The 16,427-nt window shown below is 48.1% G+C and overlaps 1 protein-coding gene across 12 annotated transcripts in view; it reads right to left on the reverse strand.

Moving 5' to 3' along the window:
* Window positions 1-2,014: 2,014 nt before the first annotated feature.
* AMOTL1 (angiomotin like 1) overlaps window positions 2,015-16,427 on the reverse strand; it is an 89,424-nt gene continuing 75,011 nt past the window's right edge. For all 12 annotated transcript variants that reach the window (XM_087757828.1, XM_087757822.1, XM_087757824.1 and 9 more), the window contains 6 exons: window positions 15,611-15,760; window positions 11,721-11,911; window positions 10,277-10,402; window positions 8,156-8,382; window positions 7,168-7,437; window positions 2,015-5,046 (listed from right to left, as the gene is read on the reverse strand). In XM_087757828.1, the coding sequence (XP_087613954.1) occupies window positions 4,943-5,046; window positions 7,168-7,437; window positions 8,156-8,382; window positions 10,277-10,402; window positions 11,721-11,911; window positions 15,611-15,760 (1,068 nt within the window). In that variant the 3' untranslated portion in view covers window positions 2,015-4,942. The remainder of the gene's footprint in view (window positions 5,047-7,167; window positions 7,438-8,155; window positions 8,383-10,276; window positions 10,403-11,720; window positions 11,912-15,610; window positions 15,761-16,427) is intronic.

Consider the following 16,427-nt stretch of genomic DNA (forward strand, 5'->3'; position numbering starts at 1 on the left):
GCAGGCTGACGGCCGGGAAGGGCAGCTCGGCACAGACCCCACCAGGTACCACCGGCCCACCGGGGCTCTCCCACCCCCATGCTGCATGATTTCTGGGCGAGAAGCTCATCCGCCGCAAGGTACCCGAAAACCCGGCTAAGGGTGGTCCAGGAACACAGTGGGATGCTCAAACCCAGCCTGGTTTGTTGGGTTGCATCCAGACCCCAGACTGGGGACGCCAGTGGCAAGCGGACACCTGGCAGCATCCTTCCTGCTGGCGAGGGATATCTGCACTTTGAGCATGTTTCACCGCACCGTGCCTTAAGTCCCGCTCCGAGAGGTATTTAACGATGGGAGAAGCCACAGCTTTTCCCCAAGAACGCACCTCACCGCTGTTTGTACGTTTGTTCCTACAACGTAGGGAAAAGAAAGCCCTGAATGTGGTAACAAACCAGAGCAGAAGAGATGTTGCAGCTGCATAGTGCACTGAATCCAAGTGAATCCTGAAAAGGTCTCATCATTTTGGGTGAGACTTGACTCACGATTTTTTGAATGCCTCTAAATGGCAATTTTGTTAATATTTTTAGCTCTTCTGAGCTCTCTCTCTGTATGCAGTAAGTAAGGAGACCACCATCCAGTACTTACTTTTGGGAACATGCAGTAACCAGGGATTTTTAATGTTTAAACAAATTGACTCTGAAGTTTGCTTCTTTGTACTGCTTTTTTTCCTGAGGTTAATATGCAAAATGTACTTAACTTGGACACAGTGTTGCAGTGATGTTCTTGTTATTTGCCTGGAGCACCCATGGTGAAGGCAAAACCCAAAAATGGGATAAAACCCTGCCTTGTTATACCTGAACACAGCTGGCCACAAGGCTTTCCCCACCCTAATACTGGTTTTGCCTCTCTTGATTTCTTTTCTCCCATGGCCCTGAAAAACCAAGCTAAGCCCCATATCTTACTGCCAAATCTTGACTTGAAGAAAGTTGAAAAGCCACAATCTCAGCAATCACCCATTTTTTGTTCTTGGTGGTAAACAGCCAGGGCACTAAAAATACTTCCAGCTGCCATGTCTTGAAGATGGAGCAATCAGATGGGTCAGGCTGACCTGTGCTCACACGGGGAACACAAGGTGCCGGGATGTGGGTGAAGCAAACCGCTGCTCGAGTTTCTGCAAACCCCCTGGCTCTTTGCTGACATGCTCCTGCCCAGGGCAGGTTGTTTTTTTAATGTGTGTGAGGATCTGGGGAGAGGAGGCTGGGACAGGCAGAGGACAGCCCATAGGGGAGAGATGCCCTTAGTGGCTTTCATGCCTTTCATGCCTGCAGCTCCCTGGGACCTGATTCAGGAATTTTCTAACAGACACTTTCAAGAGCATGTGAGAGCCTGCTGAGCAAACCTCCCTTACTCAAAGCCAAAGACTTGGGTAACTTTTACTCCGCTCCCCCAGTTTATTTCAGTTGCATAAGCAAACATACGAGCAATATTTCCACTCCCCTTGCCCGCACAACAGCTTGAAATGGGATCTGATCCTTATTCCTTACTGAGGACATTATAGTAATGCAAGAATATCTAGATCTACACGGTATTTAGGTGTCTCACTCACATTGATCCAACACCTGTCAAATAAAGAAGCCCCAGACCCTCAAGAACAAAAATAAAATCAATGGGAGCGCTACACTTAGCAGGAGTGTAGGGCTAAAGGATCGTCAGATCTTCACCAAAGTGTCTCATTAAGTTTCCACCCTCATTTCCTTCAGGTGAAGATGATCTCGCTAAAATCCTGCTCTTCTTGCTTGGCAAAGCTCTCAGTTTGATCCCCTCCTTTGCAGACCCACTGATTTCATGCCCACATACACCTACCGATGGCACCTGCTGGGGGCCTTTCATTAACAGCTATGAAAAACAGAGGAGATGCACCCTTGAAGTCCCCGAGGTATCACTTCTTAGTCTTAGCACGTGGCGTGCAAAGCTTAGAACTGTTTAAAAAGTCCTTTCTTCTTGGGGACTGAATATATTCACACTGGAAAAGTGAGAAAAGAAACATGTTTATACATTTATTATATACAATATTAAGGCACAAGTTTAAACAGCAAAGAATAAGAAATCTTTGGCTGACCAACAATATCAATATTTGCTGTGGGTGACACATAACGCTCTTCAGTTTCCCCCCTATGTACAAATAACCCTCCGGCTGTACAACACTGTACACCAACTTCTCTATACAACCAACGACAATAAAAAATGACAGTATTTTACAACTAGTTACCAATGTCACCTGGAATGGCTACAGCACAGTTTCCCAAAACACAAAGCAGTTCAAAGAACTGGGAAAACCAGCACAAATGGAGTTGCACCGCTCTGCTGAGAGGGGCTGATTTATGGCAGTAGCACTCCACGCAAGTCCTGCTAGTGCTCAGGCTGGGGGGAGACCCGCTGGGCCTCCAGACCTTCCCTCCGGGAAAACTAACATCTCTCTGAGTTCAACATAATTGAGGAGAATGAACCTTTGAGTTTATTTGAGCTGGGACTCCAAAAGCAAATGAGAGTTGCCTATACTGTAGTCTCTAACAAACGGTTTCCTACATATGACTACGAATCTGGGGCAGCATCGGGTGTAAACACACCTTGGGATACCAGAAAGCGGAGAGACTGTGGTCTCCACGAGGAGGAGGAGGAGTGCTATACTCTAGCTGACTTGGAGAGCTGAGCTGCACCACTACCAAACACAACTGAAAGCCACATCACGCACGCTGATCCAACACTGTTTCTGCTGGATGCCTAGCTGTCTGCCTGTACACAAATTATTAAATAGTTTCATCAAAAGAAATAATACAGCTGGTAATAAAATGCTTAGGGACTTCCAAGCACCTGGGTATCCTTATTTCTTGGACAAAAATGATGAAATGAAATATTCACCACCATTTTACTTGTATTCCCTTGCTTTGTCTTCCTCCTGTCCCACTCCAACCACAGACACTCAAGGAAGGGCTACGGAGGTGGGTCAGCGCTGCTGCCACGTGCAGGCCCGGCTTTTATGCAAACACTTACAACCTTTAAATTAACTTCAGAGAAAAAAATAAAACTATTTTACAAGGCATATATTAAGCTGCGTAACATCTTCCAAGGGTTTTACACATTTGGTTTCACAATGCAAAGCTGCTAATACTCAAAACACACGGTTCGCTTGCCTGCACATCCTACCTACCACTACTTTGTTTAACAAGTGCAAAAATCAGAAAGAGGGCGACACCGACATATGTCTAACTCTATGTACACGCAAAAATAAGTGCATAGATTTAACATAGCAATTTTTTTTAAAAAAAAAAGTATCAACCAGGCAGTATTGAGCGCAGGGCTCTGGCCCCTGCAGGCATTGAGGTTGCAAGGACTTCAGTTTTCAGCAAAAGCAGAGTTTAAAGTGCCTGGTGTTTTCACAATCACGGGCTCTGATCCAATACCTACAGGAAGGGGTGACCTTGAGCCAGCCCTGAGCGCACAATTACTTCCAGCATCCATCAATTTTCCACTCTAGGCAGCTTCACATAAAATCCCATCACCCTTTTTCCCAAAGCCGAGTTATTCCTAATGTCATTACGGTGCACCGCAAGGTCCAGGAACCGCAAAGCCAATGCAAAAGTACCTCCAAAAGGAAAATTTCTCAATTGGCATGTGCAATGCATGAAGCAAATGGTATATGCCATGATTAACGCTGCTGGTGAGTTGGCTGTCTTACAAAGACAGTCGCCACCTCTTACAGAAATCAGGGACTAAGCTGAAAAGGAGAAATGTTCCATCCTGGGTAAAACAAGGTGAAAAGAAACTGCAGCTCAGCACAGAAAACAGATGATGGTTCATGCTTTGCTTTGCAGTTAAACCCTTCCCGGCCTGATCCTACACCCCTTAATGCCCAGTCCCATGTCAGCTTGAACGGCAGGTTTGTATGCTCAAGGAAGGTAGGATTTAGCTGTAGGCATTGAAAATAAGGAAAAATCCTGTTCTTGCCACCAACACACTGATTATTCCACTACTGTGAACCAGTGCACAGTTGGAGACATCTTCTGATCTCACATGCAAGCCCAGCTTAACTCCACTGGAAACGCACCCACGCAACCCCCCCTCTGAATGAGCTTCTGTGCTGTGCAGCCCTTCGGGGAGCTGCTGGGATCCTCCCCCAACTTTCCCTCCTGAAACCTTCCCATCCACACAAAAGGGATCGCTTCAGCAGGGTCCTCCTCCCCCCATCTACTTTCATCCTCCATGGGAATTCCAGCCAACAACTGCTCCTACCAAAAAAAGAAGTCTCAGCAAGCTCTGAGGTTGCAAGACATGAATATTTGCACTGTAAATCCAGCTCCAAGAGCAACACTTGTCCAGCCAGGAAAGAGGCACCTGACCAGCCTGCCCAGGAAAACCACACCACGCCACTTGAAAGGAATACTTAGAAGAACCTGCTGTGTACATCTACTGACCCATTATTCACCGAAATTAAGCGGTGAATACTTCTGGGAAATGAATTGATACTGAGGAAGACGCAAGTTTCTCCTGGGTTATTCAGAAGCTCCCTCTGGCCTCAAAAGAGCTGGGATTTCACTCGCTGTCCCAGCTGCAGAGAGGCAGGAAAACAAGCGGCAGTTTGCACCCAGTCTGTAACTTTGCTATCTTCTCTTTACACCAGAAAATGCAGTTTCCTTTTCCCTCAATGATCCCCTTCTTACTCCACATTCCATTTTCAATGCCTCTTTCTGCTCAGAAAATCCCAGACGTTCATTTCATTGCTCCTCTTCAGCGCTCTTGACTTCTCGCCTGGTCCAAAGTCTCAACATATCAGACTCTAGCTTCATTTCGGGCACAAACTTTATCTTTCTTCAAACTCTCAGGGTTAGTTTTTAAGGTTGGCACACCGAGGACCATCTTGGACCTGGCTGTACGCACACAAAACCCCAGAGATGCCATCCTCTGCTCAGATGAGGACTTCCATCATGTCCGTATCTGGAAACTCAGGCTTGTGGAGCAAGCTGCTCACTCTGCCTTTGCTGTCGGGCAGCTTCCCATGGCTTGAGTTCTCTGCAACGAGAAAAAGGGAAAATTGGTCTTTAGCTCAAATTCAACAGCAAATTGTTCAAAGCATATATAAAACCAATATAAAGCCAAATTTGATCAGGAGGCCGAGAACATGTCATGCTGAATTCCCTGCACAATGACAGTAGGTGTGTTGGTGTGCACAGACTCCAAGGGCAGGTGTAAAGATTCTATTTAAGAGATACAGACCAAAGCACCCCTTCAGCTGTGGCCCTAGAGAATCATAGAATCATAGAATGCTTTGGGATGGAAGGGACCTTTAAAGGCCATCTAGTCCAGCCCCCCTGCAATTGGCAGGGACATCTTCAGCTAGATCAGGTTGCTCAGAGCCCCATCCAGCCTGGCCTTGAATGTTTCCAAGGATGGGGCATCTACCACCTCTCTGGGCAATCTGTTCCAGTGTTTCACCACCCTCATCATAAAAAAATTTCTTCCTTATATCCAGTCTGAATCTTCCCTCTTTTAGTTTAAAACCATTACCCCTTGTCCTGTCACAGCAGGCCCTGATAAAAAGTCTGTCCCCATCTTTCTTGTAAGCCCCCTGTAAGTATTGAAAGGCTGCAATAAGGTCTCCCCTCAGCCTTCTCTTCCCCAGGCTGAACAACCCCAACTCTCAGCCTTTCCTCATAGGAGAGGTGTCCCATCCCTCCGATCATTTTTGTGGCCCTCCTCTGGACCCTCTCCATCAGGCCCATGTCTTTCCTGTACTGAGGACCCCAGAGCTGGACGCAGTGCTGCAGGTGCGGTCTCACCAGAGCAGAGCAGAGGGACAGAATCACCTCCCTCGACCTGCTGGCCACGCTGCTTTTGATGCAGCCCAGGATACGGTTGGCTTTCTGGGCTGTGAGAGCACATTGCCGGCTCATGTCCAGCTTTTCGTCTATCAGTACCCCCAAGTCCTTCTCGGCAGGGCTGCACGCAATCCCTTCATCCCGCAGCCTGTACTGATACCGGGGATTGCCCCAACCCATGTGCAGGACCCTGCACTTGTCCTTGTTGAACCTCATGAGGTTCACACAGGCCCACCTCTCCAGCCTGTCCAGGTCCCTCTGGATGGCATCCCGAGAGAAGCAGGCATTTGTGAAAGGTCTACATCACTTCAGCAAGTTACTACTTGTCATCTGATCCATGGTAGCTCTCCACATGTATGCTCCTATTCTGCATCAGGTACAAAATTTAGGAGTTTAATCCATCACCAAGGCAGTACACAAATAATCAGGTAGGTGGTTTAATCTAAAACGTATTACTTTGCCAGTGGGATGGGCTAAGAGAATGTATATGGCCAATTATCAAAATGTATGATAGGTGGTGTTAGGTGTTTATCTTCATCTTCGAAGTCAAATTCAGGGAGAAGGACTCCCATTTCTTACAAGCAGGAATAGCTTGAAAGGCTATTTTAAGAGTACCTGGAAACAAATTCCAGTCTGGATTGCCCAAAATACAGTAATCCAGAGTTTCAAGAATCAGTGATATTCAGCTCTATTAATGACACATGGCATGCTTTTTCAAGGGAAGGCTTGCTTTTGAGACAAGATGAATGTGCAGGAAACAGGCTTTTTCAAAATAATGTGTGTAAAATAAATGTCTCCCTTGCTGCAAACCAGTGGTTTCCACCTTTCAAAAATGACTAAAATTGTATTTCTTTACTATCCCCCCCCTCAAAATCTCCACTTTCTCATTACTATTTCCCCTCAGGTTTCCTTTAAAAATTAGGGAGAAAATGGCGCCTTCACTAACCATGGTTTAAGCTGAAAAAAAAGAGAAGGGTCTGAGTGCGTGAGCAGGTGTGGAGTGTTTTCAAGGTGTGAAAATCTGTAATTTTATCTTTGGCAGCATGAATAATTGCATTTGTTGGAAACTCTGCCTGCTGCTGGCAAGTGGAGCTTTACAGAAGCTGCCAAGCACGAAGCTCTGCAAAGCCAGACCGGGCAACCTTGGAAAGTTCTCTCCCTACGATTTTAGTTTCCCTGAAGAAACCTCCCCGCCACCTTACAAATTGGGAAGGCATCACCCCCCTCCATCAATACTGGGGTGTCTCTGGGGATCCACTGACAGCTCTGGGGGTGCTGGCATTTTGCATCGATGAGGGGATCTGGCAGAGCTCACCCAGTTTCTCGCTGGTCGCTCTTGTCCCCGGGGGCCGTGGGGCCGGGCTGTGTGATGGGGTGGTACCCAGCCGTCCACGGCCAGGGAAGGAGGCAGCGGCAGGCCAGAAGAGCTCGGCACTTTTGTCTGTCTGGGTGCTGCTGTCTTTGCTGCCTGTCTTTGTGTGGGAGGCCGCCGGTGCCGGGATGGGCATGCAGGACAAGGAGGGCAGCGGAGGAGGCAGCGAGGGTCCTGATGGGTGGTCGTGGTGCTCCTTCCCCAAAAGCAGCCCTGAAAACACACGGTGGTCAGTCACATCCCAGCCTGAACACAGGTGCTGTCCCCACGTCCCACCCCAGAACTACAAGGCACTGGTCTGGATATGTCTCCAGCCCTTTAGCTTGGCTTAGCTTTTCCCCTTGACACCGCCTGTTGCTCTTCTCCTGACATCCACATGGTACTTTCCTACAAAATCAGCCTTTTGAGAGCAGCTGCCCTTTCTTGCATCCCCTTCTGCATGCCTGTCCCAGTGGTACCCCAGCACAGCCTCACACACCTCCATACCCCTGCCCCATGAGGCCCCAAACCACAGTCCTGCACTCATTTTCCCATTTAGCTGCTGCGTCGCATCATGCACTCCTACCCAAAGGGATGCTCACCCTCTTGTTTAACCAGGCTTTTTTTCTAGCCCAAATTTGTCATTTACTCCCACAAAGTTGCAAACATCATCTGCTTGTTTCTGGTAGGCTTTCCCCTAACTATGGCTTTCTATAATCAGTGCAGAACGATTTAATATGATTAAAGATATAATTAATATACAATGCAAGGTTAAAAAATTACTAATTTTTGACTTCAGCACAAGGACACACAGTCTTCCCATGGAAAGTGCTCTGGAAATGAGCGGTCGGGGCAATGTGTGCCACAGCCAGGGTCACTTTTGCCAAGCTCAAGCAGAAGGATTAGGATGAAGTGATGGATGAGCCAAAGCTTAAGCAAAAACTGAGCTCACCTATGCTTCCCTTCCAGACCTTCTCTTCCTTCTTCTCCTCAGCTATCTGGTTGCTGGTGAGTGAGGTCTGGCGTGAATGAGCACCCGTAGCAGCAGCAATGGAGGGGACGGACCGGGCTGGTCGCAGGCTGGCACTGTCAGCTTTCCCGGCGTCCTTCCGTGACCGTTGCTGAAGGACCTTGATCATGGCATCCTTCTCAATTATTTTTGCATGGAGATTCTTTATTCTGCCAAAATATAAATACCTTGCTTACAGGAATGGAAGAAGCGTTTATATGGGCAGCTCTCCCCTCTCTGGGGCAGCAGGATGGGTCCCCGAGTACGTGCCCTGCTGCTCTGTCCCCTCCAGTTTTGAGTGACTCGGACAAGGCAGCTCCGACCAGTTCCTCTGAGGATAACCATGCACTTTGAAACAGGCAGCATTTCTAGCTATTAAGCCAAAACTGGGAACTCTTTTCTGCAAGGTTAACTGAACCCATCTACTGCTGTGTCTACCAACCCAGCAGGAGCAACGAGGGCAGTATCCTGACCGGGCTGCAGATTGCTACCTTCACCACAATACAAACACACAGGCAATTTCCACCCCCGTAATACATCCAGGCCAAATCTGGAAACTCTCCTTTGGCAGGCTGAGTTAACCCCACGATTCGGGTCTGTCGTCAGCTGGAGTAGAGACCTGCTGAAGCGAGCAGAAAGGGTCCTTTTGGTTTCTCTAACACCTGGGCTGGGCTCTTGCTTCTCCCTCACCACTGCAGAAACGATCAGCACATGGTGTGCAGAGCCGAGCAAAGCTCCCTACTTCTCTCATACAGACCCTGAAGACTTTCAAATCACAAAAAACAGGATTATCTGAGACTTTTCTCCAGGAATGACTAACACCAAATCATACCGAAAGACTACAAAACCACATTTAAAAAAAAATAATTGTACACGTACAATATGACAGCCCGATGACTACAGCTTGACTGTGACGTACAATACACAGTCCAATGCAGCTGCATTTTGTGAAGCAGTTAAAGCTAAAATGCTACATCTGGAAAACCTGTATGTACAAGGGAGATAGCTAGTAACTTCATGTTGGCATTAGTTTTCATAATCAGATTTCTATTTTGCAATGAAAACACAAGATCCTAATTTATCTTTAATGAAGCCAATGGCAAAACCCCATTACTTCACTGGAAGCAGGATTAATTTGCATCTGTGAGCGGAAAACAAACACCAAACCCAGTAAAAACAATCATTGATATTTTCCACAAGTAACAAATACACCTTTTTATAAAAGCATCTGCAGACCGGTGTTTTTGTGGGGAAGCCAACACTGAAGAACAGATTTTAAATAGTTTTTCAGTAAAAACCTAGAGGAATACACAAACTTCTCAAGGGATTTTTACTCATCAGAAGGCCACTTTTCACCAGGAAAAAAGTCTGGATTAAAAATACTGCCCAGGTCTAACTCTCATTGAACTACACGTCCACACGTCCACTTGTGTGCTGAAAATGGAGAAGTATCTGCAACAGCGAACGTTACTCTCACTGACTGCCTGTGCCCAAAAAAGTTTATTTTACATCTTCTACTACTTATAAATGCATCTTTTTCAGCGGTGCTCGTGGTGCTAAATTTCGCAGGTTTGTTTCTAAAACACAATGTGACAGTCACACAACTTGGATATGGGAAACTTAATGTCTCTCGAAAGAGCAATAAGCAGGCAAGGAGCGAAGAGCAAGGCAAAGGCAAGCCCTCGCATTGCTGATTACGTAGGAGTGGGATTACAACTTCAGTTTTTACGATGAGACGCTCTTGTTTCCAGAGGGGGATTTTCACTGAGATTAAACAAGCATTCGGCTTCCTCACATGCCAATCTACTGCTAAGAGTGGAACAGCCTCTGTTTTGTAAGAAGGTCGTTTTTGACACAGAGAAGGTTTAACAGGAAGGTAGCGAGGAAGTTAGATAACGACAGCAACTCTTTAATCCCTGTTTTAATGCTGAAGAGCAAAACTAAGGGAAAGTGAAGCTAAGCCCATCCTTTCCAGGCCTGCATGAAGGAACAGAAGGGTATCCTGGTTTACCTGAACCCAGCCCAAACCCCATGATGAGCAGGTACAGCACAATGGCCCCTTACGTGTACTCCATGTCCTGGCACCGCCGGTTGGCTTGCACGATCTCCTCCTCCTCCTGCCAGCCCCGCACCTCCAGCGCGCTCTCGCTGTAGCTGCCGTTGCGTGAGTGGGTCGGGGCCAAGGCATCCCTGGCAAAGTGGTTCAACATGGTGAGTCGGGCTCCCGTGACTGAGGGCAGCTTTTGCAAGTGAGATTGGTCCTTGCAAAGAAAACCCCAAACCCACATTCAAAGAGCAAGCTAGTGATGACTGCCTGCCAAGCAGACAGCTATCTGTTGTTGGGTTGCCTTGCTGCAGTGCACCCTTGGCTCGGATTTAGTCATTAATGCCATTAAATAACTGGGCTGATGGAACGGAGAGCACACTAAAATCATGGGCGAACCCCATGGGGCTCACAACCGTCCTGGAGGACAGGGTCAGACATCAGGGGATGTCTCACTCACTGGGGAAATGGGCCCAAGTCAGCAAGACTACATCGCAAATGAGAAACAAAATTGTACACTCTGGAAGGTGAAAAATAGCACAAGAATCGCTGCCTAGACTGAAGCGCAAAAGAAAAGGATCATCCCGAGTCACACGCTCAACCGCATTTCAAAGGGAAATCTCATTTTAGGATATTCTCAGGGGATCTGGCTTCTAAGAAACTGGGCGAGAAGTTAATGATCCTCTCCTCATTGCTGGAAAGCCTCGCCCCAGTGCCTTGTGCACTGTTGAGCACCACACTTTGACACAGACAAACTGGAGGCAATCCAGGCAAATGCATCAGGAATGGGAAGGGGTTTACACTAGGACACGTGAGGAATGGCTGAAGGAAGTAAGTTAGTTCAGGCCAGGGAAGATACAACAGGGGATATCTGTCTTCCAATATTTACAAGGCTGTTACAACGTTGACAGTGATCTGTTGTTCATCATGTACACCTGGGAAGGACAAGAATCAATTGAGGTAATTTGCAGTAAAGAGGTTTAGCTTAGCTATCAGGACAACCTTTTTATTTTGAAGCTTAATGAAGCAATGAAACAGGGGACCTAGGCCACAAAATTTCCCTCATCACAGGTTTTTAAAACTAGGTTGAACAACCACATTGCAGACCACGGGATGGATGCAGCCATATACCAACAGTCCCTCCTTGTTCCACCGGTGCGGCGGGGAGGAGTTGCCTTACCTATGCTGCGCAATTTGGCAGCCTGAGACTTTGCCATTGAGGCCATGGCTTGAGTCTGGTGCCTGGATTTGATAAATTTTTGGACCTGGAGGGAAGGGTAAACCCTGTCTGAACTGACTATTGTATCTCACTGGCATGACACCACAGTGAGGTGCATTAACCCTGCTGGCACAACTCAGCGGGGAAATGCAAGCAAAATCCAGCCCTAAGAAAATATCCATTCCTTATTATTCCCTCAAGCTTTCTGCTGCGAACAGGGCTGCCCACTTGCAGCAACATCCTACCTCTCCGTTGTAGCGGTGGCTGCGGCATTCATGGCAAAGTGCCTGATGGTACTCTCCTCCAGGTACTTCTGCTCCCACTTGGTCATGTCGGCTTCAAGGGCCAGGATCCTCTCCTCCTTCTCCCGCACCAGCTCCATCAGGGCCGGAGCATTGTGCTCCGGGAGGCTGCTCACCTGGTAGCTGCCCTGCCTCTGCCGGTGGAAACAGAGAGATATTCACCTCCTGCCAAGTATGGGAGCTACTGGCCCTTTCTTCCCCACTTCTTCTCTGGAGCTCACAAAGACATCCCTGTGTCTTTTGACAGGGGCAAGGGGAAACCCCAGGCTAAACCCCTTGTGTTGCAGGAGGACAGGCAGGTTGACCATATGTGCGAGCCCAGCACACGCTTCTCCGGACCATGCTGACAGAAGTAGGGATCCGGCTGCTCCCTGGATGTGCAAGGATTTCATGGGATACCCCAGGTCAAGGGAAAAGGTAGGAAAAAAAGCTGGTAGGAAAAAGAAGTAATGAAGCTTTAAAAGATATTCTTCTTGCTGGGACTTCATCACATGGCTGGGCAGTGCTCGGTATGGACAGGCAGTTACTACCAGAGGGTTTATATATAAAAGGAGAAAATAAAGCGACATGTAACCTAGCTACATGTAATCTATTTAAAACAGCAGCTGGGAAAATACCCCAGGCATGGATTTACGCCTGTCTCTTCTGGCACATTAGTTCTCACGTGCCCTCAGGAGATGCTTTCTGTGGTACAGCAGGTAACTTTCCGACTGACCGGAGGGGCAGAAGATCCCCAGGCACTGCAGAGTGGCTCCCATGGGATGCTGACAAGCAGCAATGGGTGCATAACCCTTTGCATCTACGCTGCAAGGAAAGCATTTACCCAGGCAGGATTTATCCCACCCAGTTACAGGCACTTAATTAAAGCACCTAAGCGGCACAGGTAGCCTTCACAAACTCCTCTCACTGCTGGTCGAGAGTGAAGGAGGACGGAGATCCAGCCCTTGGTTCAGGGGAGGTTGGGTGGAATAAGCCTATGTCAGGGGAGAGAGGCATGAAGCTCTGGGAGAAGTCAGTAGAAGTAAATGTTTTTTTCAATAAAAAATGCAAGAGATTTGTTGCACTCCATGGCGCACAGGACTGTGTTAAAAGGGAAACTGTCTCGGAAGCATTGGCTTCTCATCCGTGCTACACCACGAGCTTCCACCAGCAAAGCGGCTCCCTGGCACAGTACCACCACACGGGAGCAAGGGCTGCAGCGACTGTTCACATTTTCCGAACCACATTTCCTACTTCTAGACATTTATCTCCTGCTTATGGGAAACTAGAGATACCAGGGGAGGGCTGCAGCCTTTGCCTTTGGTGCAGTAACATGTTTGGAAGCTGCTTTCTGGAAGAGTGCAATATGGAGTAACCCTTAGGAGCAATGGCTGCAAGTCTTCTGCAAAAAACAGCATTACACTTCAAATATTGTCAAATCCCTGCAGGAAAATAGTATTTTGGAAGCACAGCCCTGGTTTGTAAATGGCATCTTGGGACATCACGGGTGCCTGTCATCATTCTCAGTCAAAACCTCTGCCAGCCCTGCAACGCTAAGTCAAAGGATTTTTTTTTTTTTTGGTCCTAGCTCATGCATTAGCAATAATGAAGATTTGCAGTTTGGACTCGGTTACCAACAAGCCAGGAAGAGAGGATACTCTGGCTCGCTGTCTCCTTAGGTGCTGCGTCTGTTCTGCTGACTCCAGTAAAAAGGAGAAAAAAAGCTCTTTTTTCTCTGTGATGACAAAATATTTCAGTAGATACAACTTTGATAACTCAGAGAAGACAGCTCTGAAGTAAGAAGTTGGGGCACCTTGAAGCAACATGATTCATTGCAGGGTTGTGGCTCATAAAACAAAAAGTATAAATAGTGCAAAATACCCCAAAGTCTCCTCTCAAAGCTGATGGGTGAGCTGGGAAGTCAGAGCATGTTTCTTCCTAAAACTTGTTAGAAGGAACTGGTGTAGGCATTTGAGAAATACGGCAACCCAAAATGTAGTTGCTGATTACAGTGCCAAAAAAAAATTATAAGCACCCTGTAAGTTACAGAGGAATTTTCTCCGAAATGAAGAGACGTAGCCTGAACTCCCAAGAAAAGGACTTTGTCGACAGTCCATCCCAGTTACTCAATATATCAATTTGTCCCTATATTCCAGCCCAGAGAACAAAACCTTTTCTAGTTCTAGTTTTACCTTCACTCAAATTTTGATTGTATTTTCTCAAATGTTCTTTCATTTACACCAGTATTAGCATGTCATACCCCATGTAATTTGTTTTTTAAATTGGAGGAGAGCAGGCTAAGGGGCAATTGAGAAGAGCTGCTGGAAGAAGACAGGAACAGCAAGCCCATGGTGGACAGGGCAAGAAAGCCTGAATGTACTTATACGGCAGCAGGGAAGAGCCAAGACGGATGGGAAGGGTCTCCAGGGAGCAGCAGTGACAGTGATGCTGTTGGGGAGGTGCTGGGGGCCCTGCCCTGCCCTGGGGCTGCCAGCGAGAAGGAGATGCTCTGGTGACTCTGCAAACCGCTGACATTGCCCACAGAGCTATTTCCTAGCCGCATTCCGCTGGCAGGATCAGACCCTCTGCTTTCTGGCAGCACGAGCTCTGTGTAACAGCTGCTTTGGTCTCCACTAATGGCTCATAAATAAAGAAGGGTTATTGTAGCAGATGCATTTCTTGACAGAGATAGGAGCGAGCCCTTCAAGAGTTACAAGAGCATCATGTTTTGCTTATGTTGCTGTTTTTTCCCCAAGTGGTGGTTTCAGACACTTAGTACATCTGCTTGCCAGTGCCCATATATTTGGCACTTGGTGCTGGCTGTAACCTGGAAATCCTCCCTGCAACCTCCCATGCTTCTTTCCCCCCTTTTCACAGATGACTGGACTTTGGGACTTGGGGATGGAGGAGAATGTGAGAGACCAGGTTACCTACCCAAAGGAATAACTGTGCATAAAATACAAGCATAACGCTATCCCTCTGAGGACATAGGGCTGCCAGAAAAACAAGGGGACAGAAATGCAAAACTCACTTCTAGCCAGTCTGGACTGGACTGATTTTAAATAATTTATTGTCTGAAGATGATGACACCATTGGACTCAATGATCCTTATGGGTCCCTTCCAACTCAAGATATTCTATGATTTGTCTCCAGATATGTTAGGGACAGAGGTTTCTGTGAACCGAGTACATCATCTTTGTCCAGAATGAATATTGCCCAAGCCCTTGCTCCCACCTAATCCCACATCATCCCACCTTGCTTTTTCAATAAAAGATTGGCCAAAATCTGTGGGCTAAATCTCATGTCCACGTGTACTACACCTTTCCTCTACTCCTTCGGTGTGGAGATGATCTTGCACAATCTGTGATTGCTGGAGAGAAACCTGGAAGGACACTCTTCCCTGGAAGGTGGGGGGAAGCACGTAGGGACAGAGCGCTGCCTGCCCTTGAGCAGGGGAGCCAGGACCTCCCAGCCCCGCAGCAGGCAGGGCTCAGCTGCATCCAGCAGTCCCACTGTGGAGCTCCCCCATCCTCTGCTGAAAATCAGGAGTTAGAATCATAGAGTGGCTTGGGTTGGAAGGGACCTTCAAAGATAATCCAAGTCCTACCAACCCCTGCCATGGGCACGGACATCCTCCACTAGATCAGGTGGCTCAAATCCCCGTCCAACCTGACCGTGAACACTTCCCATGATGGGGCATCCACAACCCCATCCAAAGGAAAGGCCTAGGCGGAAAGCCCAACAACATGAACCCAAAAGCAAGGTGGTGCCTGGCAGGGCTGCAAGCGACCGTCCTTTAAAAGCAACGCCGAAGGCCCCACGCTGGGGTCCCGCACAGACCGTTCCGTCCTCACCTGCTGCATCCGCAGTGAGTCCAGCTCCCGCTCCAGCCGTGTGCGCAGCCGCCGCTCCATCTGCTCCCTCTTCTCGCAGGCTGCCTGCAGCTGTGTCAGCGCCTGCTGCAGCTTCTCCACCTTCTCCACATAGGCCTGCTTCCTGCGCAGCTGCGGGGGACAGGGGGTCAGCGGCACCGGGGGCACCGCACACCCACCCTGGGCCACCGAGACCCCTGCGCACTTGTAGGTGCGCGTTGGGTGCAAGCATGGCTTTGGCCATTTGCTTTGCAGAGTTTCTCCAGGGGAAGGATGGTGCCCCTTTGATGGGCAGGGAAAGGGCACAGCAGGCATCGCTGGGGCAGCTCTGCCCCTTTCGGAGGGAACACTGCCCAGATCTTCCACCCACTGGGGATCCGGTACCCGTGAAACCCCCTGGCCATTTCTGAGCAAGAGCCATCATGTCAATGGATACTTCTTGGGCAAGCACACAGGCTGGCCTCAGCTAAGAGGAATCCCAGTGGGTTTTATCAAATTGGTGACATTTGGCACATTGTCTGCACTCAAACAGAGTCTCTTTTTTTCAACACTGCGTATCTGTCCAACGCAGGTGGAACAAGTGGAGTGCCAGCAGCCAGAAACACTCCACCTGCTCTGTCCTGCTCACAGTCTTGGCCATGCCGATGTATAGATGTGCTGGCAGCTAAAGGTGGGCCCTCTTTCTGTATATAATGTAATTACTGAAGGGCTAAACATGACACAAGAATTTTGCAATACAGGGTTTTACAGCCAGAGATTGCTCCAGCAGCATGCCCCAAAAGGAATTTGCAAGTGAACT

Source organism: Nipponia nippon, unplaced genomic scaffold (assembly GCF_047370975.1).
Source record: "Nipponia nippon isolate SJK-2023a ecotype South Korea unplaced genomic scaffold, ASM4737097v1 scaffold_2, whole genome shotgun sequence".
NCBI lineage: Eukaryota > Metazoa > Chordata > Aves > Pelecaniformes > Threskiornithidae > Nipponia > Nipponia nippon.